The sequence below is a fragment of the Rhinolophus hipposideros genome, assembly GCF_964194185.1.
Source record: "Rhinolophus hipposideros genome assembly, chromosome: 10".
NCBI lineage: Eukaryota > Metazoa > Chordata > Mammalia > Chiroptera > Rhinolophidae > Rhinolophus > Rhinolophus hipposideros.
Genome location: NC_138056.1, coordinates 62,629,621 through 62,657,513, shown reverse-complemented (window position 1 = coordinate 62,657,513; position 27,893 = coordinate 62,629,621). Strand labels below are relative to the sequence as shown.

Genomic DNA, 27,893 nt, shown 5'->3' with positions numbered 1-27,893 from the left:
CCTTCCCAGCTTCTCAGTCTCCTGGGTCTTTGTAAATGCTACTCTTGTGGCCTTGGTTTGTGATAAACCCCACCTACCATGTGAAGCTAATACCTAAGCCCTTACTGGAACTTGGTTCCAACTGGACCTCCTTGAGGAAATGATAGTCTGACACCACCTCTCTCTAATAAACACACAAACACATACACACACACACACAAACACGCACACAAAACAGCTCACACAGCCCCTGAGCATTGTCTTTGGATCTCCAGAATCTGACATATTCCTGCCACTCAATAAGCATTCAGGAAATACTTGTTGAAAAAGGAAGTGAAAAAGACGAATGAATAAAGCCATAGCATATTTGCCATTCTGTGATGAGACGATCTGGTCCCAGATCTATTACTCAGTAATAATCAGGTTGTAATGGGAGCAGTTTAATAAACTGAATGCACCAAGGAAACCTCCCAAATAAAACAGCCCCCAGAGAGCTCTCCCTTCAAATTTGGGACGAAGTGGCTCACTAGTTATTTATTGTTTCACGAATCTTCTCTTATCTTGTCTCTCAAGTTTAAACTACCCAAGGGCAGTGACTGACATCCATTCTTCAACAAATATCTGATGAACATTAATAACGTGCCAGGCAGTAATAATAACACTTATACAGTACTTACTGTGCACACACCGGGTTAAGCAAGCTCTATTATGTTTTCAGTGTTGCTGCAGGCAATGAACTAGGGACCGAGTATATGAACAACTTCATACCATATGGCAAACATTCCGCCTCAACATTCATTCAGTGTCTTTTCCAACATTATTGAATGTTCACTATGTTCAAAGCCTTTTAACTGCATCAAGGCATTTTCTTGAGGTAGGCATCCCCATTTTATCAAAGAAGAAACTGATACAGAGAGATCAGTTACTTTCCCCAAATCCCACAGAGAAGTGGTAGAGCTGGGATTGCAATCCAGGTAGCTAGTTCCAGAGCTCCCTTTTTTTAACCACTAAATAAAACCACCTCATGTTCACTGTTTCAAAAATAATAAGAATGGTTATCTCTGAGTGGTGACAGTATAAGATTTTTCTTTTCTCGCTTTTTAAATTTCCTTTTTTTGTTTATTCATGGTTTCTAGTTTTCCTACATTGAACCATGTAATCTTGAACATAATTTATAACAAAAAAATAGCTGACCGTGCAGTGAAAACAGTTGCTACATTATAGAGAAAATGTGCAGAGATAACAAAGTGCTAACGGCATGAGTTGTCTAAAAGCAGCATGAATCTACTTCTAGGCTCTCCACTGATGGAAATTCAGGGATACCAGCCCACTTCCTGCGCTTCCAGTAATCTCAGCCATAGTCAAAGTCATAAAAGATGCTATTGTACTTTAAATGATTAAAAGACCTCTTCCTGAATTTAGAAAGAGATGTGATCAAGAATGAACAGGAAGACCTGGTAGTTGGTGCTGTTTTCTTAGGAGGAAACTACAACATGATTTCCAAGTGAAAACATTCAAGTTCAAGGAGCTAGGGGTGCCCCCACACTGTGCTGTTCAGCCTGGAGCTGGTGGATCCTTTCTCTCCTCTGTCTTCTGGGTGTCTGCAGGAATCTGGGTCACTAATCACATGGCTGACCCACATTTACAGAAACCCATCCTTCCCATCCTTTTAAAAAAATAGAGCTCTGTGGAAGCAAGTTCGATGAATAAATAAATTTACAGATAAGCCCATTTTAAATAGCTAGAGAAGAGGAACAAACCCCACTCCTTCTTCCAGACAAAGCCAATACTGATTTTTCTACATTGGCACGTCTGTAACCAGCTCCAGGTCTCTTCCACTGCACTGATTAGTCTACTTTAAATTCCTTTTCGAATGCCATTAATTTGCTTCCTCTCCTTTTAAAATCTGTACATCAGAAGGGCAGTGCTTTTGAACCATCAATTTTCGAGGGATGACAGCGGTGCGTGATCTCCCAGATGCCCGGTCCTCCAGCTTCTATAACTGCTGAAATTGGGTTTGCTTCAGGTTTCCACAATGAATCACCACATCACAGGGTGGGGGCTGGGAGAGGAATGGGCTTAAATGAGTTGTGAGTCAAAACCCTTTTCTGTGGTTTCATGGTCAGAATTATGAGATACACACATTTCTACCACTCTCTCTCCTTTTTCAAGAAATATAGCTTTGTCATTCAAATGTGCCATAGGAATTCCTTTTTATTTTGAGCAGCAACCCCTCTACGTCTTTCCTCCATTACACACAAGAGAAACAGAAAAAGGTATCAGGGCCATCTAGCAGTCATGGCAGGAGAGCCATGCAGATGAGAAAGTGAGGGATGAGCAGTTTGAAGCCTTCAGAGATTTTTACAGGAAAATGCCCATCTGTGAACCTTTCCCAAAATCACCTCTTCAGAGTTAAAGTTGCCCCACCCCAGCCTTCCCATCACACAAAGAGGGAGGTTGGTATTGATGACTTATGTCTGTCTGCACATGTTTCTGTGGGGAGGGGAAACCTTGCTGTAAAATGCACGTGGATTTCTTTGTTAGGCTACGGTGACTCCCAGGAAGTATATCTTAAAGTCTCTGCGTTATAGATGAAATAACCAGATAACCAAAGAAATGCGTTGGTTCAAATTTGTATCTTTGAATCAGCAGGAAAAGGAATAGTATGCCAAATTACTCATTTTTCTCTGTTTTTTAAATTTTATTTTCCTTTGTCTTTTCTTTTTTTCCTTTTAAAAATGTGCTTACTAAACTGGTGGATCAGGGAAATTCTGTAGATCCAGCATAGCTGGATGTCAGCAACGTCTTTAACAAAATCTCTTATGAGATCCCAAAGGACAAGACAGGAAAAATGTGGGCCGACTGACATGCCTGGGAAAGAGGGCTGAACACTGATTGAATTATAGAGCACAAAGGTAGTGTCACCCTGGAGCGCCGTCTCCAGTGGCTTGCCTCAGGGCTCTGAGTTCAGTATTGTATGTGTCAACATTTTTCCTAATGACTGCGATTAAGGTCACTGATATCTCACCAAATTTTCACATGACTCAAAGCCAGGAAGGACGACAAATTATTGGATGACACAGCAAGGCCCAAAATGACTTCAATAGGCTAGGAAGGTGTCTGCACATGACCTATATAAGAATCATCTGATTTAAAATGAATCATTTGGTTTAAAATGCAGATGGTGGGCCAGCCCACACCTGCTGGCTCCAAGCAGACCCCTCTTAAAGAAAACAGTGAATCAGAAACTGTCACTTGATCCTGACCTGTAATGCAGTATGTCTGTGAACATCTTTCTGCTACATACGTACATAAAAGAGGCCTTCAAACTATGGCAACCTCGAGATTAGCAAAACCTGAAGAAGGAAAAACTTGCAGAAATTTTGGTAATTTGGGTTTGTTTTTAAGGCAGAGAAAGACCAAGGAGTATCTCTTGAAACGAATTCAAGCTGGAGGCTGATGGGTATCTAGGTGGTGACATAAGAATTAAAGCCAAATTACACTCAGGTAGAATGAAGGAATGTTCCAGTTCAACCTTTAGGAGTCCCTCTTGTGAGGCATGACCTCATAAAGCTCTCCCCTCAGTAAATGAAAGGTTTTGTTCCAGGTGCCTTCCTGGGAGAAAGCACCTCAGCAGGTAATTCCATTAGCATTGTCACTTGAATAACAACCAGATTTACCAAATGAAAATTGAAGAAAACATTGAACAAAGAACAATGTAAATATTGCTTGTTCCTGAGAATGACACTTCAGCTTACCGCCCACTAAGAGTTTCTATGATTTTTGTTATTTTAAATACCAACTCAAATCCACTTCTAAGGACCAGTTTAAGACCCATGCAACTTTCAGACTTGAGGAAATTAAAAATATATGTGAAGCCATGTCTTTTTACTATTAAGTGGTGGAAGTTGATATTAAAATCAGAATCAAAGGAAAATCCAGCTCTTTCCCCTGAACATGAAGCATTTTCATGAAGTCCGCTGTCCTCTAACATAATATGCAATTGATTTGAGCCCAAAAGTTCAATTTTCTCCTTGATATTCTGGCATTTTGTGAGTTCTGGCCTGCTAAAATTAATTAATACTGCAATAAGGAAGCAACAAAACCTTACGAAGCAAAAATCCTGCTGAATGAACACAAACTGCCCTCCAATGTTTGAGCAAAAGACAGCATTTCATGTTTCCTTCATTCTCTTTTTAATGCCTGTTACACTGATCTTCCCATAATGAATATTCAATGTTTCAAAAATATTTCCCTTTAACAAAAACAAAAATTGAATGGGGTACTTAAAATGAGAGATTAATCCATAGATTTCCCAGACTGTTACTAGGATTCACAAAACAAAAAAAAAAATTAAATTGAAAAAATAATTCATCAATTAATAATCTTTCAGCTAGTTGGCTATCTGCTTGGACAAAAAATATATGGGTTTACTTCCTGAAAGTCAGATCAAAGGTGCCTTAGAAAATTAACATCTTTCTTTTATTACTAAAGGGAAGATAAAGCAAGATGTGGTTTTATTCTTGAAACTCACCTCCTGGATTTATGATAACATAAAAGAAATGCCAGTCCTTAAAAGCCCACCTTCTCTTTTAACAGTGGGGTAATTGAATCACGTTGCGTCCCATATGGCTATACGCTATGCTGTGAAAAACAAAAACAGTAGACAGAAAACACACTGGTGGTTGCCAGGTGAAAGGGGGATGGGTATCAGGTTTGACACTAGATAGAGGCAGTAGTTGTACTGTAAATGTCCTAAATGCCACTGAATCGAACACTTAAAAATGGTTAGTTTTATGTTATGTGACTTTCACCTCAATAAAACAACAAAACAGAAACAAAACTAGGAAAATTCCATGGTTTCCCTAACTAAGGACATCATCCCATCAGCAGCTCACCAACAGAAAGGTCAGCAGGGTGTGTACAGAGTGGGAGTCTGTATTCCAGCAGCCACTCACACAAATTTCTCAACCTATAAAAGACCTTTCTCAACCTATAAAAGAATTCTAGCAGCTGCTAACCTAAAGACTGAAGTATCATCAAGAGGTTATCTCTCAAAAGAGAGTTGGCTTAAGGGTGAAGAGATCTGGATTTTGCCTCAGCTCTATGAAGAGCTAAATTATGTTATCTGTGTATGCTTATCTCTCAAGTATGGGCAATTACACCTCACAGGGTGACTGTGAGGGTCAGGTGCCACCACCTCAAATGACAGACCACAGTCAACATGGTTTATTTTGGGGTATTCAAAAAAAGAAGAGAAGAAACAGCTGTATAAACTACAGTTGACCAATCAAGCAGACAGCCAAGTTTGTCTAGAAGAGGATGGTAGGGGCAAGCAGAAGCCATTAAGTTCTACAAATCCTGAGGGATACACAGCAAATGGAATGTTCACGTACCGAGTCCAAACTGTTCATGCCAAGCATTAGTGAGAGCCACAGTAAGTATCAAAGGTCAACAATAAATGGGAAGTTTGAAGAGAAACTAGTGACAAGTGACAGGTGCATTAACATTTGTTTTCAAACTTAACCTTCCCCACACATAATCCCTGTTATAAAATTTAACACCAATTACCTTGAAAATAGAACCTCACCTTTTTTCTAGCTTCCTTGAACACACACACACACACACACAGAGGAGAATCTGATTACACAATGGTAATGTCATCAAGAAATAGCACACTCCATCTTGTGTCTCGTGGTTACTTCCTTCAAATGTTCTTCCAGTTAATGACCTAACCAGCCCCGTTAAACTGACCTTTGACCTCACCTAACCTCAAGCCTCATTCTGGGACATCAATCTTCCAGAATCTGGCCTGATTCCCAGTTGAGCTTCTTCCTTCCTTATATGGATAGGACTAACAGCCCACATTCTTTTACTCTCAAGACCCTATGATAGTCATTTTAGCAATTCTGAAACAATGATAAACACAAAGTTTGAAACTCATACAAAAAGTTTGATTTTTTTTTTTTCTGGTACGTAGGAAGTTTTTGATCACATCTGTGAAGGTTCTGGGTCTGAATATGAACAGATGAGAAAGCCCAGGCCAAGAACTGACCTGCAAAAACTGACCTGCAACCCATTCTCTCATTTGTTCACAACAGTCTCCCAGCTATCAGAAAATGAACTACCCCAGCCCAAAGTTTTAGGCTATTTTCTCATCTATAGTCCAGCAAAGTGACTTTGGCGGAGACAAAAACAGAAAAGAATCAGCCTTGGTTTTGGTTACCATCAAACAGCGTTGGAACTGCCTGGTTTTACAGAAGAGGTGATTTCACAGGGACCATTTTCCTGGCCCCATCAAATGGAGTAACTGTCAAAAGTAGCTTATGCTACCTGCCAGAAGAAAAGAAATGAGGCTGCGGGCTTGTTAAATGCAGAAATGTTTGATAATTGGGTTTCAAATGTATGCATGTCTGATGGTATGGGGGAAGGTGCTACTGAGCACCAGTAATGCCCATTACATTCCTTTGGGAAACAGGGAAACATTCCTTTTGGGAAAATAATAAATATACAAGGAAGCCAGACATTGCGCTCTTTGCTGTATATAAAATAATGCATTTAGTATACAGTACAAAATCAGTTGTGGAGCAAGCTTAAAATTATGCTTTTCTCAAGGAGAAAGAATATTTCTTATTAAGAAGAAGAAGGAATGAAGAAGATGGAATATTTTTAAAGAAGTCAGAAAAGTGTTGTCTACAGAAAGCACATGAATGGAAGGGAGGTAGGAGGGTGACAGGGCCAAAGACCTAACTTGAAAAAACACTAAAGTCGTTTTGCAAAGGAATACCAAAAGAGGTCAGTGAGTATAAAACAAAAATTGAGTGACTTGAGGATGAAGATATTCAAAAATTTTTTTAAAGATTGGTGAAACCCAAGGTCCTTGGTATAGTCAAGATAGTACAGACTATCTTATATGAAAAACTACTGCCTGCAAAGAACCCAAATTTCCAATCACGATAGGAAAGACAACTGCCTCAGAGACGCAGAGATGCGAAAGGGCTTGGTGAGTTGAAGTTACCAATAATAGGTTTATGGGACATTATTGAAAGATAGGAGAGAAGAAAGATAAAAGAATTATGTTGAGGATAAAGCGCTCCGGATAATAGAAATATAAAAAGTCAACCTAAGAACCGGCCAAGAGAGCGTTAAATATTAATACATTATAAGAACAAGCCAGGTGACAAGAAAGCATGGGACATCTGAGATGAGTGCATTTATAAGAAAGTGATGGGTGGACATTTTGTTGGCTCTATTAGAGTAAGGAGGAAGAAGCCATACATATAAGCTAAAAACCCTACTGAGGTCAACGAGATGTAGTAAAAAGCATTGAAAAGTCAAATATATGTATATTTTTAAATGTAAGTTATTATCATTATTATTTCACTACCTTAAGTGGCTGGGGAAAAATAAGTCACGAACTTCAGTATTTGCAGTGAAGCTCTTCGTAGATCATCCGTGTCTCAATTTTCGGCATCTTATATATACATTATTCAAAGCTTTGAACCACAGAAGAACAAAGAGGGTACTGGAACATATCCCCGCATGTTCAGAGGTGAAGCAGACAGCCAGAAAACATATCTCCTTCACAGAATCCAACCTTTGGAAAGGAAGGGGACAGAGGCACAGACCTGCTGTTTGAGACACACAGTTATCCCTTCCCATCCTTCCAAAAATACCTCCTGAGCAGTGACCCTATGCTGAGCTCTGACTGGCCGAGGCACAGTACATGATGGTGCATGAGAAGTAAATCCTGCCTTCAAGGAGCTTACAATCAAGCAGAAGGAATAAGACAAAGAGTCAAGATGAAGTATTGCCAAAGGATGGGAATTCACACTGGGCCTATCTACTCACATTGCGGGCATGCTCAGCAATTCTAACAAGATCAGCTGATTCATAGAGCTGCTGCACATAGCCAGATAGATGCTTTGTGAGTATGACTATCAGCTGGAAATATTTTATCACTCGTTTTCTGAGCAACTGAACAGAATCTTAATATGCGCAGAATACAACATATAGTCTAAATATAATTTAAAATAACTGGACAACAGTTTTTACTTTCAAGGGATATGTGGAACAAGCTGAATTTTTCAAAATTATCCTGTATAAACAATTAAGTTTAACCAGCAGCAATAACTCTTGTCCCTGGTTGAGTGTTCCTGGAAGAAAAGTACAATCAAACTTTGAAGATAGATTGTTCAAATTGTTAGTCCTAAAAATTACACATTCATAAACATAAGAAGAGACAGAATGATATATTGGAAAGATGAATTATTTGGGCAAGTCGCCAAACCTCACTGAGCCTCATTTTTCTCATTTGTAGAATAACTCACAGGGTACCTGTAACAATATGATAGCACAGGCAGCAACACTTTTCAAATACTTCAGCATTATACTGTTATATGTTCTCCTTCAAGTTGCTGTATGTAACGATGTACAGAAAATGTTCATAAACATTTGTTTCTATGCATAAGCTCCTGCTGCGGTTCACTCATTTCTTCATATTCATCTATATACAGAATGCACAGGTTTGAAAATTTGTACCTCAATATTCTTAAGCCTTTAAAGCTGCTTCCAATTGAAAGTCATCTTTTTAATGTCCACTGAAGGAAATTTACCCTGTATTTATGGCCTGGACATAATCATTACCTTCCAATAAAAATGACTCATTAAATAAAAAGCAATTTTCACCCATGAGCTCTTAGGATATATTTGCTTACTTATACAGGCTCTTGCTCAATATTTTCTGTATTTCTCAATACAGTTATTTAAGGTTTATATTTCTGTTCAAGATTTGCCAAATCAGAGCAACTCAGAAACCCTAAAAGGCAAAAAAAAACACCAAAAAACACCAAAAAAACCAATAACAACACCTACGCAAACACACTCATTATCCAAAGTGAGAGATTCTAGGACCCATGTGAGAGGGACAGAGATCTTGTGATCTTTATTCTGCTCCTGGTTAGAAGCCAAAACGCAGCAGATTTGGTGCTTCCAACGTCTTTATTAAGAATCCCATGCGCCCACTAGAAACTATTCCCCAGCAACAGAGAGAAATCTTGAGAGTGACAGACCGTCTACTCAAACCTGGGGACCACGCTCTGCATGTTAAGTGAGGACTGGAGGTCCCCAGGATGATTAACTGTCTGCCCCAGAGCCAACTGCACGCACAAGCCTGCTCCCCACATGGGTTGCTGTCCCAGTGTGGCTCTGGATGCTTGAAACTAGAAGTGGCAGACAATTTAATTTTACTAAAGGGCTGAAAATTCAATCCTACAACCGGAGGAACTGCATTGGTTTGATCAGAACAAAAGAATGCAGAAGCCTCTCTTTCCCACCTACCATTGCCAAAGTAAGTGGTCTGGACAGTCAATGCCAGCAGAAAAATTTCAACACCCTAGGGTTCACCTCAGGAAGCTGGAGTACCCAGGGCATCACTTGGTTTCACATATTCTGCCAGGAACCACAGGAGAGGGGCTGTGTTGTTTGTGTTTTTCATCACTCCCTATTATTTTCTAACAATAATGATATTGTTCCTTGGTTTAATATCCAGTGTCTTAATGTTGGGCTCAGTTATCTTACCCAAAACAACGTAATAACTGTAGAGTAAAAAACTACTTTGGGAAAAGGGATGTTTGCATATGCTAATGATTTCATGAGAGTTCTGTGACTAAAAACTGAGCATGTATGATTTAAAATGTGCTTTCATCTTTGCTTCAAATGTTTTGATGTTTTTAGGTCAGTAAACAACAGAATGTGAAATACGAAGTCGCAAAATACCGTAAAGGATGGTCACCAAAAAAAACTCGCAAGTATAAAGTGTACAGAGTCGACTCTAGCTCAACCATTCTAGGAAAAGACAGTACCTGCTACAACCAAGTCAGTAACTCCACATCTCAGTAATAAATGTGGTTAATGATGACAACCAAAGACATCAAAACATCTTCTAAATCATCAAGACAGCTCTGAGCAAAACAGTGTCCATGCTTACAAGTCCTGGGTTCAAGATTCAGTTGACCCACTGACCACTTCTTCTCAACAAGTCTCATCTTCCTCGAATGTCAGTGTAGGTTACCAGGCTAACTGTGCTCCAAACTCCATCAGAGTTTTAAAAAATTCAGTTCAATTATAATTTTAGCAGGAATTGTGTTAAATTACTCTAATTCTTTGAAAAGCAGTAATTTAGGTATAGGATGTGTATTTATTTTGTTAAACAGGATAACATTCTTCCGCTTTTCTTGCATGCATGCGTTGTGCATGTTCTACCAACAAGAGTGGAAGTCTTGTAAGCAAGGGACAAGCTCCAAGTCCAGCAGCTAGGACATCACATCTGACATAGCAGCTTCTCAGTCTGATAGATTGAAAGACAATACATTTGATAATAATAAAATTACAATTGCTGTGTAATAGTTTTCAGAAAATCAGACTGCAGAAGGAAGATGGGAAATATGTATATAAGTAATTAAGAAGGGAAGGGGTAGCGAAAAGTTTTTTCTCTTATGATATAGGCATGTTGAAGTTAAAGGAAATTCGAGATTTTTGATTCACTGGAAAATAATTTTAAACAGGATACTTCTGTGTTTAACAAACTTGCATTTACAATTGTGTCTTTTAAATTACATTCTTCCTACAGATCATAGGGTTTTTTAATTCATCACAAAGAATAGTTATCAGTTTGTATATGGCAGTCAACCGAGTTTGCTCCCCATCTTTCTTGCCTTTCTCCAAGTTGAAATAACAACTTCACAAATCTAAAATTCATCAGGACTTAATACAGAGCCATTCTTTGGAACACACCACCACCTCTACACTTTTTTTCTCCCTTACTTGCATTATTTTTCTACTTAGTACTTAAACCCACCTAACATACTCTTTTTATACATTATACTTATCTTGATTATTATTTATTTCTACATTAGAATATTACAAGGATAAGGATTTTTGTCCATTTAGTTCACTGGTCTAACTTAGTGCCTAGAACAATGCCTGATACACAAGAGGTGCTCAATATATATAATATGTAATAACATAATAACACACATGATAATATCAATATATAATGTATTATATATGAACTATGTGATGTATATATGTTAAATATGCCATTTTATATTATAATTGTCTACATTATACAATATATGGTATATTTATATCAAACACACATTGTATTTAGCATATATTATGTGTTCTTTATGTTATTATATATTGCATGCTACAATACACAATGTATATTATAATGAGTGATTGAATATTGCAGCATTCCCTTCACACTCCTATCAATAAAAAGGCACATGAGAATATGGGTTGCACAGAGTGGGGTGGGTAGTGGCAAATTTCTAGGAGGGAGGCCCCAGAAGCACTCTGAGGTCAGGACAAAAGCAAGGGCTGTGGAATTAGATGATGTGAGTTGAAGCCTTGGCTCTGTCACTTACTAGCTTTGTGAAATTGGGCAAGTTATTTAACTAACCTCTCTAAACTTCAATTCCCATCCCCATAAATCTGAGGTAATAAGAGTACCTGCTGCATAAGTTTAATGTGATGATGGAATGAGCTCAAGTACACGAAAGACCCTACAGAATATCAAGCAGATAGCAAGCTCTCCATAACTGCTAGAGGATAGTGGTGCTGGTGCTGATGATGGGGATAATGATGACAGGGACATTGTGACAAGCAATGAATACGGCTAAGTAAGTTCAACAGACAAAACCCTCACAAAATCCTCAACCTCTAGTTCCTCTTTTATTAGGTTGGTGCCAAAGTAATTGCGGTTTAACAGGTTAAAAAAAATGCAAAAAACGCAATTACTTTTGCACCAACTTAATACCTCCCTTTGCATTTCTACCCCATGAATTCATGCAAACACATTTGATAAAACAGCACTCAGATATTGCATGCACGCAAAAGAGGAGAGGTATTAAAAATAAGTTTTGCCCACATCGAAGAATCAGAAATGCTGACACTTTTCTCTTGTAGTTCTAAGCAATCCAGGCACCAAAGAAACAGGAATCATAACACCTTGACCAATCAGAGCCTTTGGGACATGTGTTGTTTTCTATGTTAAGTTTTAAAAGTAGATAGTTGAGCATCTGCCCAGGTAGGCACCACAATTTTATGGGTTGTGTTTTCCTTTGCTAAGGTTTTGTTTGTTTTGATGAAAAATCTTTCCCAAACACATTGCAATTCTTTGCCCAGACTCGGATTGCACAACTGAGATCTGCTCAGCCCAGCTTGCCTCACTATTCTGCAGACCTCAACTGTTCACCAGCTTCCTGACACCGCTACAACAAAAAGAGGAGCTCCCCCACAGCACCGACTGAGAAGAGAGACTGGAATGCATGAATAATGACCAGACTGCACCCACAGAATTTTGGCTTCCCTACCAGTTGCCCAGACACACCAAACACAACGCAGAAGAGTTGGGTAATTAATGCCTGGGGTGGCAGATCCCACCAATAAAAGGTCAAAAATGGGAAAGAGCCAACAGAATAATCACTTTCCCTGACCTCCAACTCCAGGCCTAATGGCCCAAGATGCAGTGGTTCCATGTAGCTTCCCTGGGGACAAAGAGGGTGACTGAGAAATAGGCTGGGTTGTTACGAAGCTATGACCAATTTAATAATGTAGCAATTTATATTTGGTCTCAATTCTTTCCAAGCTGGCATCCTTTTTTCTCTTACTCTTACTCCCCTGGAATAGGCACCCTTAATAAAACACTGGCATGTATTAGAACTTTCGCCTCAGGCTCTGTTTTCCAGGGAGCCTGAAAACAGGTTCCCTAGAAAAGGCCTCTACAGTGATTGGGACTTTTCCATTATAATGATCAGCTTTTACACTGCGTGGTAAAGAAGTGATGGGTTGGTTCCCTTTGGGTTTCAGCCCTTAATGAGATACTTAGGGCTGTTTATCCAGAGAGTGTCTGAAGTGTCGTGATTAAGAGCTCAGACTCCAGTGCTGGCCTGCCTCATTCAAATCCCAGCTCCGCCACAAGCTGTGAAATCTTGGACAAGGAACTTAAAATCAAGCTTTGGTTTCCTTGTGCATAAGATGTGGATGATAAGAGAAGAGTACCGTCCTCACAGAATTCTTGTGAAAAGAGAATGAGTTAATAGTTTTCAACACCTGGCACATAATAAACATACTAAGGAGTTGGCTATTTATTTCTCTTGCTGCCTAATTAACAGTTATTTCTCAATGAGTTTAGTATGCCTGCCTATAGAACTATAACTGCTTTGCAATTTCTAAAATACTGTAGGACTATATATCAACAAGTCTAGCTTATTAGAATTGTGTGCAAAGTAAAAACAAATAAGGTCTAGGTAAAAACACAAGAGTTCACGTATATCAATGCAAATTCTTTTTAAATGCTATTTAGAAGGCTCCCCAATAGCAATTTTTGTTTGCAACCTTCTTCTTGAGCCTATAATTTAGAACCAAATTATCAAGTTCTAAATGAGCTTAAGTATTATTACACATTTTTAGTCATGCTGTGTGACTGTGGTATATAGAATTCTGACTTAGTAGTAACACCCTTGAGTGCCCACGTTATCCTAGCTGTGCATCACAAGAATTTAGTGGCCATAAAGGGAACTCTCACCCAGTCCAATTCTAATGATTTGCCTTCTAGGATAACATTACCAGACACACGGAAAGACTGCACCCGCACTTTTAGCATCTATCAGAATGTTTTATTAAATTATTATCCAAAGTTTAATCACTGTGTTTTCATTTCAAGGCTCATTCAGGTTACCCATGTGGTATATATTCCTTTAGAAATATCCTCAATGTGTGAGAAAGAAATACATACCGCCAGCCAGGTTTGGGGAGAGATGCATGACATGCATGAGAGCAGGGCATCCACATACAAGGAAGAACACCAACCTTACTTTGCCTCATCACAGTCTCATTCAGGATCTCAGTACTGGCTCAAGTACTATATCATATCCCCAATAAAGAAGTCCCTACCAAAGCCAAGATCAAGTCATTGTTTATTTTTAACAATCAAAGGGTTTTATCAAGGTTCCAGTCAATGAAATCAGTAACATCCTTCCAATGCCAGCAGTCCATGGGGATGGGCATTACTTATTGTGAGATGTGCTACAAATATGTACATTATAATAGTAATAAATTAGATTACCTATAATGAAATTTAATAGTAACGTGGAAATTACAGTTAAGTGGTTAAGTGAAACCCCTTATGATTTAAGGGAAACCTCCAAGGAGACAGATAATGAGTCTAAGTGAAAGAATTCTGTGACAGCCATTAGGACAGCACTCAAAGGCCCTTTATATCTGCTTCCAGACCCTGGTGTATTCTTACTAGTGAATTCCCAAATAGGAGTTATAAGAAAAGAGTGGGCCCAAGGAACAACGTAGTTCTCTCACCAGCCATGTGCTCTGAAAGGCAGAGCTCAAGACTGTAGTTCTTGAACTTGCAGATTTCTTACTCTTCAAGTACTGCTTTGGCTACAGAACTTCCATGGCACCTCCTTGATACTTGGAGACACCTGGGAGGCAGATCCACTTACATCCCTCCAAGTCATGTCCTTTGCCCTGTTTCGTCTGCCTATTTAATAATACACAAGAGTGACAAAAACCTTAAACCTGGTCTAGGTGTCACCAGTCTTCAAATCAGGATTAGCCTTTGTGGCCTTGCCCGACTCAGTCACTCTCTGCAATGACGTTGAAGACTTACTTCTTTCAGAAAAATGTTCATTTACTAACATTGTTAGGGAGGTGCAGAGTTAACATGAAGCTATCAAAATCGAACCTTCCAAGCCCCTTAACAATGGTTCACACGGTTAAACATTTTTGCAAAAGTACATATATTAATCTTTTTCTATTCATTTCAAGTGTATGAAACAACATAATGGTTAGACATTTACACCCCTCACAAAGTGATAACCTCCCTCCAAGTCTACTACACCTCTCTCATCGTATATAGCTGTTATTATACCACTGACTATATTCCCTATGCTGTACTTTACATCCCATGAATATATATATTCAAGCAAAAGTATATATTTTAACCACAATAATTTAAAATTGTCTCATTTTACTCTCCAACTTCTCATTTTGCGCCATCGGGTAGAATGACTACAGTCATTTGGGCTATCTGTCCAAAGGAGAATTGAGTTGAGGATACATGTAGTGTGCAGTAAGTAGCAGATAGTTACGTGGTTCACCATCAATTCCAGGTATACTGAAATTGTTGTTAGTCATCCCAGTGTAGGAATGGATTCAAAAACACTCCTATCCTATACCTCACTGAGACACCCAGCACTCTAGCATGGAAATGGAGGAAGAGAACTTGTATCACCATGTGAACATACCTGGTGGTGGCCAGCCCGAGAATTATTACGATGAGAGAGGAGAAACTAGGCTCAAAATGTACAGGGACGGAAGCTCGTCTGTGGAAAATTCCCTAATCATTGTAAACGTATGATTGGAAGGTTTGATTCTTGCCTACAGCCACAAAACAGAAAGTTCTCTCCTGGAATTCGGCAAATTATAAATGCACCATGAGTTTTTCTCTTTTGTTGATTAGATACTCAGAAACAGAAATTACTAGACTTTTTTCTTATTTATAGAGTACAGACCTGCAGATCTCTGTTATAGCTCAGATGAGAAGGAAACACGGTAGAAATTTTTTTTTTTAAACTAACTCACCAAGGTAGAATATTTAGATAGCATTACCAATAACAAGCTGCAACTATAGAAAAACATTTCTAAATTCTCAATAACAAAACACAAATTCCAAACAACACTGGAGGAAAACAAAATAATCTGTCGGAACTTTCTATAGAAACAACTACAAATTGTTATGCTATAATGAGTCAATCAAACAAAACATGCAACCTAAAAAGGTAGGGGAAAAATATTAAAGAGTTACACCAGGCATTTAATCAACAAAAACATTTATTACTTTTCTGAGTTTTGTGATATGTGTGGTATCTGCTGACTTTCAACTTAACGAGCTACTATGATTTCTTTCCTCCTTCCAAACAAATACAATAATTTTGTAGTCGTAACTTCTTCCACTTTTTATCAAAGCAGATACTCAAAATTATATGAGGTATGAACTTCAAGCCTTATGAAACCTAAATCCTTTTCTGGGGTTAGGCATTCCTTGGTAATTCCTTACTATAGGCCTTGCTTATATATCATCAGCTCACTTTAATGTTCCAGTTGTCACTCATATGGTCTTGTCTCCAGCTGGAATTTGTAAAATCATCCCACAATGCTAAAGGGTAAGGAGAACGAAAGACACAATGCACATGATGAATGGCTGGCACAAGGCTCTCACATTGTGTCACTCAGGCATCACACCGTTTGCAATTACACGATTTTCTACATCCTTTTCAGTGTGAAGCACTGTGTCTACCGGGAATTGGTGCACTATAAATGTGAAAATGAGGGAAGGAGGAGGAGGAGGGCAAGAAAAAAAGGAAGAAGAGAAACAAGAGGGAGAACAGGCAGACTTTAATGGAAGCAAGTGGAGAAAAAAAACTATGAAAATGGATTAAGTTCTATTGTATAGATTTTGGGGGTAAACCACAAAGTCTTTATGTTTTTACCATAATATCTTTGTGTGTGTGTGTGTGTGTGTGTGTGTGTGTGTGTGTGTGTGTGTGTGAACCTCAAAATGTGAGCTTAATTCCTTCAACTTTTATTCACTTTTTGACTCAAAATATTTCATATTCAATGTTATTTTAACTCAGTATTACTCTCACAAGCACATTGCTATTTAAAAGCAACTATAATAGAATATCACCTATGTTACGCAAATGAAAATCTGTGAATTTAATCACAGAGTGGCCTTAGAGGAGGCACTAAATCCTCCAACATCCAATGGGAAAATTTAAAGAGTCCTATTGTATTCAATAATTCTGGGCACATGCCAGTGCCCAGAATTTAATATACATTGAATTGAATCTTACACACAACTCTATGTAGATTCTGTCTGTTGATAAGACATGCTTTCATAAAAATTGGCAAGCTAAAAATATAGACTACAGCCCATTTTCACTTTCATTTTCTTTTCAATGAAACATGAATGTAGTGGCATCACATAAATATTTATTAAATTCTGTAATTCTTCCAAACATAATAATAAATAAAAGTATTTTCAATGTGCATACAAAACACTTGCAAAAACATTTTTAGAAGGGTGAAATGAGATGCAAGCTATCTGAAGTCATAGAGGGCAAAACATTTTTCGCACACTTTCTAGAGAACCATTAATACATGAAGTAATCATTTGATAGTTTTTGTAACGTCTGCTTAGTAGATTTCTGAAATTTCACTCTTCTTAGTTGAAAAAATCAAAACAACTCAGTATCACTTGGCACTGCAGAAATAATGAACCTGGCATGAAGGGGCAGGTAAGCCATTAAAAACTTCCATTAAGATAAAAGAAAGTCCAATTTCAGAGGAAAGACCACACAAATTTCCAGGTTGTTGACTTGCCACCATATTTGGATTTCCTGCTATGGTGGTCATTAATTTTATCATTTGCTAGTTACACAGGGAAAATAGCAGCTCAAACTTGCTACACAATGCAAACATAATTACAGATTTGAACTAACAGTCCTCTATTAAAATCTAAATTGCCTTCAGCCAACAGTTAAGAAAAGGTCAAGAAGAAGACACCTGCTGAAAAGTGTAATAAAAACATGCTGTTCATTATTTTCCAGAAGCTTCTAATGCTCTCTCCCACCTGGCTTACATGACAACCACTAAGTTTATCTGAGTGTTGTGGAGTGTTCAGGGCCCCTCTGGGAAACATTATTTTTCTCTCAAATAACTATGTTTAAAAAGTAGCCAAGAAAAGTTTCTGCTGTCACTTGATCATAACTTAATTCCTCTCCTTTGCTTGCTCTGGTCCCAAGGGGAAATTTTAAGGGCAAGCTTGGGCCAAGATTCATTGAGTCTCTTTTGACATAGACGGGTAGAGGTAAAAATGTCATCTCAGAAAAAAAAAACAAAAAACAAAAAAGAATGAGGATGGGAAATGCCATTTAGTCTAGAATTGTCATGAATTGTACCAAAGCCACCAAACTACATGTACCTTACTCCTCAACTTGCCAAGGAGAAGTTAACAGGAAAGTTGAAGGAAAAGATGCTGGAAGGATTAATAGCCATCCATAAGATAAAATGTGATTTCTGGTGCCTCTGAATAGAAGAAAAAGGAAGCTTAGATATTATTACATTATGCAAAAGACATGCTACTATGGGAATTACCCACCCCTTTAAATGTGTGGGCTAGGATTAACAGCTTTTGGAATGGCAAAATGTTCCTTATATTTCTAAGACCCATTTTTACTTTCTAGGTTTTCATTCACCCACTCTTAAATATCTGATGATTACAGACTACCGACAGAGTATTAGACTAAGCACTGGCAGCTAGTACACAGTATTGCAATTGAAGTAAATAAATAAAAGCTACTCAGTTTTATATCTTTTTTTTTTTTTTCAGTTTTATATCTTTATCTTTCCTCGGCCACCAGTTGAAATGAATCCTACCAGTAGAAGATTAAAGCACATCATCCCAACATTTGAGAGCTTGAAAGATCCTGATACCTCACCAGGCGGCCAAGCTCCTCTTTTTCCTACGTCTGATGGGACAGGGTCTTCAGCAAAGCATTTTCTTTTCCTCGTAGAAAAGACGTAGAAAGTATAAGCTAGATGAGGAGACAAAGTCCTCTGGTTTCACTTTCTTCCTTTGTAAAATGAAAACACTAAACAATTACTATTTTTCTGTTGTTTCTTCAGGTCTCCGATGGAATGTGCTAGCACACAGAGCAGCATTACAGAGATTGGAGCTAATAGGAATTGCTAGACGACATCAGTCTGAGAAATATTTTTAAACTTAAAACTTGCTTTAGAAATATTTACATGAGAAAAATATTTCATCAGTCAGGGTCCTGTCAGAAAACAGATGGTACACTCAAACCAGATAATTGAAAACCATTTAATAAATATACTACTTAAGAAGGTGTGGGCAGGGTGTAGGAAAAGAAATTAAAAAACAACAAACAAACAAAAAAAGATGCGGTGCTCCAGAGTTGATAACAACAGGGAGCTAGTTCTACCCCTCAATAGAGGGGTGCAGCTGGTCCATAGTAACCAGTGTGGAAAGAGTCAAAGGGATAAATACCCTGAACTAACTAACTCTCTTTCCTCCTCTCTGCATCCCCACTGCCAGAACCAAGGGATGTCAGGGAGCAAAAGAGCTCAGTGGCCAAGGAGCTAAGGTACCTGGACACAACGCAGAAAGAAGGGTGGAAAGTGGGTCTGGAGAGGCAAGTGGGAGAGCTAGAACAGACATTTAACACAATTATAAAGTTATAGTTATTGTTCTAATAGTCTGTTTTCACACACACACACACACACACACACACACACAAATAGTTTTTACAGTGCTTAATGAGTGTCTATTTGAACCCAAATGCATTTTAGATCTAAGCCTCTGCTGATTCTATCAAAACATTGAAAATAAAGAGAGCATTCTATGTTCACATAAGCTGGAGAAATGCTAGGTAGAGCCTCAATATAAAGAAAGTTAATATGTGTGGTGCATGCAAGGTTTTCCTCTTAAAATACCAGCTATGTAAAAATAAGAAAACAACTGTCCCTCTCTCATGGGATAACTGAATGAGACCATCTGTATAAAGCATTTTTCACAGAACTTGGCCTACAGATTGTGCTCAGTAAATGTTAACCACTGCTGCCATCACCACCAGCATCATCACCTGCAGCTGCCTTCTGACGTATCAGACGGACTAGGACATTTCCCAGGATGGAAGATCCAGGCCTTACACCTGTAGCTCCGTACATCCCTAGTGTCTGGCCCAGTGCTTTCCACACAAGTAGCACCCGATTCATTCTAGGTTATGAAGACAACAGTGAGAGTTGTCATGTGCTGTGTCAGGCTGCATTATTATTTAGTAATTGTTCATTCCCTTCCTTCCCTCCCTCCATCTTTCCCTCCGCAAGAGAAGTATTTTTTCCCTGCCCCACACCAATGCTGAGCATGGACCCATGACCTACTTTGACCAACAAAATGTGAGCCAGTTTTGAGCAGAGGCTGTAAGAGGCACCATGCTTCCATCAGCCCTCTTGCTCTCCTAACCTCCACTCGGAGAACATCACATTTCATCTTCTTCAGCCTGTGTCTTGCAATGGGAAGATACATAGAACAGACTGTAACTCAATCCACAACCTGCAACAGTGTAGCTTCAACTGTTCTCCTAGACTTAGGAAAAAGAAAAAAATGTTTCTATAAACTTAAATTTTGTGATTATTTATTAGGTAGCAAAATACAGAAAAATCTGACTAATATATATGCTCAACAAGGTTAGTATGGCATGCTGGAGTGGAAAAAAAGGGAAACTAACATTATATTTGGAGTCCATTTATGGAGTTCCAATCCCAGCTCTGAACTCCCAGCTCTGACCCTAATTGGCAAGACTCATTAAAATCTACCTTGCAGAATTACTATGACAATTCAAAGTATAGTACCCACAAAGCACCCAGCACAGTGCCTGGTGCATAATAGATACTTGATAAATGAAAGAAATAACATAATTAGTAATAATGGATGGCAAAAATATCTTCCCAATTACCCATGATTAATGAGCTAAAATGGAAATTGTTTATCCCCATTAAATATTTCTTTAACCTCAAGTATATAAAATGATGAAACCAGTGCTTAAGTTTGCAGCTTACAAAAGAATCTAATGCAAAACAATAGTTTAAAATAGACAATGTGCTCTTTCTAAACCTTGTAAAACTTCTGAGTATCGAAGAATATGAATTTCTCTGGTGTCAAGGAATAAGAATGCATTCTTTGTGAAGGAAAAATGATTAAATTGCATCTTCCAGACTAGTAATTTAAATTGTGATCAAATACGCTGTAGTTGGTGGAGAGGCAGTTAATCCATTTACTGTGAACATTATTAAACATTTATTAAATGCCTGTGGATGGTAAAGAATTTCAAAGGCACGGTTTTGTTCACTGAGCTCCAAAAAAGTCAAGAACATAAAACTACTAAATGGATCAACTAATCCCAGCCTCTGTGGTTTCACAAAACAGGAGCACCGCAATTATTGAAGCGCAGAAATAGATTTTTGATCCATCGGGAAAGCATTCAGAAAATTATCACCACTAATGAACAACAGAAGATTTATTTGGATTATAAAACTTGACTAGAAAAGAAATCATCTAAAAATATGAGCTCAGTTCCCTGCCTTTCAAAAGAATAAGGAAAAGGAATTTGCAGAAAAGATGTAATGTAGTAGACACTCTCTGAAGAATCCAAGTCAATTTAGGGTAGTATTTCCAAACTACATGAAGAAGGAATTTGTGGACTACTTAAACGAAGATTCCTGGGCTCCTACCCGGGCCCTACTGAATCTGAACCATTGGGAATTGGCCCTAGGAATCTGCATTGTTAACAAATTCTGCAGCTGATTTTTGTGTACTCCTAAGTTTGAGAACCATTAAACAATATGAGCCATTAAATAACCTTTGGCAGCTGACTCAAAGATTCTTGAAAGACAAAAATCCAAACAAGTTTAGGCCATTCTACGCTCAAGGGTCAAATGAAGACAACAGTGTGAACTCGAGTCTCAGTAACAGCTGCAGGGCTAAATAGCTGTTCATTCTGCCAACAGCTCAAGCCATGGTTTTTAACAGCGGGAGGCCAAAAGCTGATAGATCACGCAACACTAGTGCAAATCCAAACGCACCATGGTGATGACTTCTCTCGTTGGACATATATTTGCCAAATTTCTCCTCAACCCTACCATCTCCCTGGCACAAGTCTAGGCAATCATTCCTCACAGTTTCTTGGGCTTGGCTGTTAAAAATCTGTAAGAAGTGAGAGGGGAGGAAGTAAGATGTTTAAGAATACTATTATATGGAAATTCTCACCATTAAAAATTTTCACATCAAGTTCACACCTTTTTTTCGGTAATATAGAGAAAAACATAGTTTTACTTTGTAAGAGAAGAGAGCAAAATGAAATGTAAAGTGAGAAAGGAAACTGTGACTGTCGTTTTTAAAAATTAAAAATCCTCTGGGAACGTAAAGCAGAATCGTGTGATGGATGCAACAAAAAGGGAACAGAGTTAGGACTGAGGAGAGACGTGGGTTCTAGATCCATCTATATCCTCTTGTGGGTATGTGACCTTACATAACTCAGGTAGCTTCTCTTTGACTCAAAGGAGTTCATGTTTACAACAAAGAGCTTTCTAAGTCACAAACCAATGTCAAAATAAATGTAAGTGGCATTATTATCATCCATGGCAAAATTTATTTTATACAATCTAGAGTCTAACAGAACAAACGCAGAGCAGTGAGTTGTTTTTGTCGACAGAGGCAAAAGGATATCAAACTCTTGGGAGTCAAGAATTATAAGGGGAGCGATAGCATCAGATGAAACTATACACACATTTTTCTAAAATAACACCCAAGATGACAACAAAATAACATGGTACAAATGGGGAAAATCTGGACCACTTCACCAAATCGCTCCTGTTCCTCCCTGTATCAAGCTACACGAAAAGGGGAATTCCTAATAAAACTGCTCAATGCAGTTTGACACGGTCATCTAGGTAGTAGTGGTTAATGAATCAGCTCAATACCTTCCTGCTGACCTACCTACCCACATCCACCTGAGTCCCAAAGGTAAGCTTCTCTCACTGGAGAGCCACACAAACAATGGGAAAAGGAAGGTGATTAATGGTCTGTATCAACAGTGCGCCTGGTGTTTAAGGACTTTGAAACTTGTTTAACACTTTATTGTCTTTTTTTAGATCAATACCAAATTCAAGCGTATCTAAGAACAAACAAGGAAGCCCATACTTGTCTTTAGATGGCAGACAGCATAGTATACTGCAGTACTCAGAGCTAAGTTTGAAAGTAGGCTCCAAGTTATATATCTTCTCCAAACAACAGTTCATGAGTTGAGGATTATTAGTTCTACTTCCTGGGGCTATTGGGAGAATGAAGTAAGACATGACCCTAGAGCCCTTCATACAGTATGCTGCCCATTGTAAGTACGCAAAGAAGTCATTAGTAGTAGTTCTGGTAGTAAAGCATGAGCACAGAGTAGACAGTAAAGGTTACTTCCCTTCCTTTATCATTGTATACTTCAAAGGTGAAAATATATTCCAATCAAATAGCAAGTCACATATAATAAAATAGAGTATGTGGCTAAATGCAACCCGGTTTTCTTGACATTTACCTTTTCATTCATCATGGCTATAAAGAAAAATTTTACAATTTACACTGCCCATAATTAAAACCCATGTATACAGAAATTACAGTTTAAGTTTGTGATGATGCATTCGGTTTTTAACTCCTATCCAATATTTAATAGTTTCTCAAATCCTTTTTCTAGTATTACTGATGTAGTTAGTATCCCTATGACACCTTCCCACTACCTATTTTAATCAACATCATCATCATTACTGACAACAAAGCTCTCTCTGAGTATTGTTAAAATGATTTAATATATATAAATGTGTTCTGAAGATTGTGAAATGCTAATATTACCATTTATACTAGAGAAGACATAGCCCCTGTCTTGAGATGTCTACTATCAAAAGAAGACTAGAAAAATGCACAGTGCTAATCAAAAAACACACATGCCCATGTTCAAGCACATGTACACTTAAAGACAAATAACAAAAATAGAAAAGATATATATATATAAATATGTATATATAATGTATATACATATATAATAAATACATGTATATATGTGTATATATATATATACATATATATATACACATATATATATGCTGGAAAATAAATAAATACATAAGTGACAATAACATTGGAGTAATTTTGCCCCATATTTAAAAATGTTTCTATAAAAAAACTCAGTTCTTACAAATCAACCTTAAAATAAATTTTTATAACTAAAATCCACAGCATGCCCCCCTGTGGTCTATCATGAAAGCATTTGTAGAAGCACACCTCCAAGTGTTAACGGAGCATACACAGTGCAAATAAATGCCTGTCTTTCAAGGGCCAGATGTGCCCAGGAAACATGAAAGACCAAGCAACTGATGCAGTACCATTTCAGCAAAGTAAAGGGAAAGACTGGTACATAAAATCCATTTGAAAATCCATTCCACACTTCTAATTTAAAGCCAATTCAAATGTAATGTACTTTATCAGGGCCCTTAATTTAGTGAAGGTCAAAAGTGCAATCAGCATAGGTGATAATTACTTACGTTTATCAAAAGATAACCTGGTAATAGTAGCTAAATGAGAAAAACAAAAAAAGTAGGGACTCCCAATGAAAACCATGGCTTTCATTGTACAAACAGGTCTTCTTACAAACCAACACATTCTAAGAAAAAAGATTTTCCTGGGTCATCTCTGCAGCAAATGCAACCTCATTTGTCATTCTATTTTAGTATGAGAATATCGCTTTACTTGTCCAATGTTTACAATGTGCGAGAGGTGAAACTACACTTCTGATCCAAAACTTACCACTCTCGTCATCGATATTGAACCTTCCAAGACCACTGCCATCCCTGATGGAGTACTGGATCTCTCCATCCCTCCCGGAGTCCTCATCTCGGGCAGTCACCTGCAGGACACTTGTTCCAATACGTGAGTTTTCTTTTACAGATCCAACAACAGCAAAGTCTGGGAAATAGGGTGTATGGAGGTTTTCATTGACATCCACCACTTCCACCTCAACAAAGGAAACAGATGACAGAGACACAGGCCGCCCTTTGTCTTTAGCGCGAACCGTGAGGTTATAGAACTGCTGCTTTTCATAGTCAAGCTCTTTGCTCAAGCGAATAGCACCACTTGCTTTATCTATTTCAAATCTCCCATTATAGTCACTGACCAAAGAATAGCGCACTTGACCCCCCAGTCCAAGATCTGGATCCTGGGTCTCCAGCCAAGCGATGACAGTGCCAACGGGGAGATCTTCGAGAACCTTCACACTATAACTACTGGGAATGAAAGCTGGGGAGCAGTCATTGACATCGTCCAAAAACACCTTAAGAGTCACAACCGAAAACAGCTGCTGGCCACTTTCTGCCTTGTCTCTGGCTTCTATTTTTAATGAGTAGTTTGCTTGGGACTCCCGGTCCAATTGGTCAGCTACATAAACGATTCCAGTTGAGCTATTGATGGCAAACTGCTGCGTATCGGTCAAGACTGAGTAGGTCACTTCACCATTAGAACCCAAGTCTTTGTCTCTGGCTTCCACTTGAATAATCTCAGTACCAATACTTGAACTTTCAAGGATGTTAACTGTGTAACTGTCTTGAAGAAACACTGGGCTGTTGTCATTAGAGTCCTCCACATTGATAGTCAGCAACCTCCACGAAGATTTCTGTGGATTCCCTAAGTCATAGATGGTGATATTAAGGACATAGAGGTCTGTGTGCTCACGATCCATGGGCATAAGGACTTTAAGTTGCCCGGTCTCCATATCAATATTAAAGCAACTATCCGTATTTCCATCAGATATTGTGAATAGCACCTTTCCGTTGAAGCCAGAATCGGCATCATAGGCTTTAATTTTCAGGATGTTAGCACCAACTGGCAGATTCTCCTTCACAGCCACATCAGAAGGAAATGACTTGTCAAAATGTGGTCCTTGCCTATTTATTGAATAAAAGTCAAGAAATCCATCCTCCAGAGTCAGTTTCCCATTTGCTTTTGCCTTAATGAGTAGTTTCTCAGCCAGTTTTTGAGCTACACGAGTTTCTCTGCAACTGAAGCTCTTTGAAGACACCTTCCCATGTAGGACTGAAATATTAACTGACATCGGGTCTGCAAAACTTTCTCCATCGGTTGCTGTAATCCTGAGGGCAAACTGACTGTGTTTAATGCCAGAATTCATTAGTGACTTTTTAAGCTGTAAAACACCAGAGTCTGGGTTTAAGTAAAAGAAACCAAGTTCATTTCCAGAGAGGATTTTGTACTTTACAAGTTCAAGTTCATCGATATCGATTGCAGAGACAGCTGTGATATGACCCCCAACTGGAAAGTCATATGAAATAACTCCCTGGCAAGCCACTTTTTCAAAGAGAGGGCTATTGTCATTGACATTCCCTATTCGAATAGTGACATTTACCTCACTTTCATGGCGATACGGGGAGCCCCAGTCAGAGGCTCTGACGATGAATCTGTACGTTTCTGGAGAGGATTCAAAATCCAAGTCTTCGGTGGTGCTAATAACCCCTGTAAACTGGTTAACGGCAAATGGTAACAAATTCAGGCTGGCAATACTATAGGTGATGTACCCATTTTCTCCTTTATCCTTATCAGAAGCTGAAACTGTCAGAATACTCGTTCCTACTGGAACACTTTCATTCACAAAAGCGTCATACACTGGCTGCTGAAATTCTGGGGTGTGGTCATTTGCATCCTCTATGCCAATGGTGACTTGTGCTTTTAAATCTCCTTCCTTGTTTGTCACCACCAGTTTATACATCTCCTTTTTAATGGTATTCAGTGGCTGTGCTGTGACAATGAGACCTGACCGAGGATTAATTTTGAAGTACTGTGTATCCTCACCAGGAGATAATTTGTATTCCACGTCTAGCGGTTCGGGACTTAATTTTACTATAGCAACCACGACACCAGGAGGGGAAAATTCACTGATGCTCACCTCATACGTTTCCTTTTCAAATCTAATCGGGATGGTGTCTCTTTTGGGGTTGGCAATGTGGACAATCTTTACTGCAGAAAATTTCTGAGGTGACCCCTTGTCTTTCGCTTGAAGAGTGAGATTGTAGCCATAGGGAAAGCCCTCCCAGTCGACCTGCCTTCTCTCCTTAATCTTGTACTCGTTCATCCACTTTCCTTCCTTAGCCAGCAAGAACTGATCTAAAGGATCCCCAGCCACAATGAACACAGACTCGATCTCTCCATTGGCCCCCTCATCTAGGTCATCGACTGTCACCACTGCATACGTTGGCTCTTCGTCCAGTGAGAAAGGAACATGAGTGACCACATGGATAGTTGGAGCGTGTTCATTTATACGTTCAATGTGAACAAAAAGCTTTGCAGTACTGCTCACTCCGTTGTTTCCGTAGAGTTTCATCCCTCGATCCACAGCCAAAATTTCCAGATCATACCTATTCTTTTCATCGTAATTTAATCGTCCACTTAAAGAGATGACACCACTGGTGGGGTGAACTGAAAAGAGATCGACTTTGTTTTTAAAGTAGTAGTAGAATTCTCCGTTGGAACCGATATCGGCATCTGTTGCTGTCACCTGGGCGACACTAGTCCTTAAAGGTGTACTTTCTGCTATTGTAACAGAGTATGTTGTGGGCGAAAATAAGGGTCTCAGATCATTCATATCTAAAACCTGTACACTCACTTTGGTCCATGCTTCCAAATCCTCTCCTCTGACAGAACCTTTTACTATCAATAAATAATTGTCCTGAATTTCCCGATTCAATATGGCAGAATTGCCACCTTTAGTTCTTATTCTGAGAAAACAGAAATCTGCAATGATGACTTCCTCTGCTTTGAAAAAGCCTTCCTCGTCTCCAGATACTATTCTGTATTTGATATCCCAAGATAGATCGATTAAGGTGATGCCCATTCTACTCTGACTGTTGATGTAGGTCCTTGCTGCTGAGTTCTCATACACTGTAGCATTATAAATGGAATGTGTGAAGTGGAAGCCCAGGGGCCCAGTCCCCGGCAACCCCTGGGAGACAGTGGCCAAGAGCTTGAGAAGCAGGAGGATGAGGCAAGAAGGAGGAGGCCGTGTACCCACACAGTATCCCATAGTTATATCCATCACATCATACTTCCATCCTGGAGGGGGGAAAAAGAGAGAAAGAAAAGATAAATTAACTTAGAGGAAAGTGGGAGAATAGGAAATAACTGTTATGAAATAGTGCTTTTAAAAAAC

General features: G+C 38.7%; 1 protein-coding gene across 6 annotated transcripts in view; it reads right to left on the bottom strand.

Moving 5' to 3' along the window:
• The window catches only part of FAT3 (FAT atypical cadherin 3), a 635,533-nt gene that overhangs the window by 484,020 nt on the left and 123,620 nt on the right, over positions 1–27,893 (bottom strand). For all 6 annotated transcript variants that reach the window (XM_081062135.1, XM_081062137.1, XM_081062140.1 and 3 more), the window contains exon 2: positions 24,488–27,796. In XM_081062135.1, the coding sequence (XP_080918261.1) occupies positions 24,488–27,779 (3,292 nt within the window). In that variant the 5' untranslated portion in view covers positions 27,780–27,796. The remainder of the gene's footprint in view (positions 1–24,487; positions 27,797–27,893) is intronic.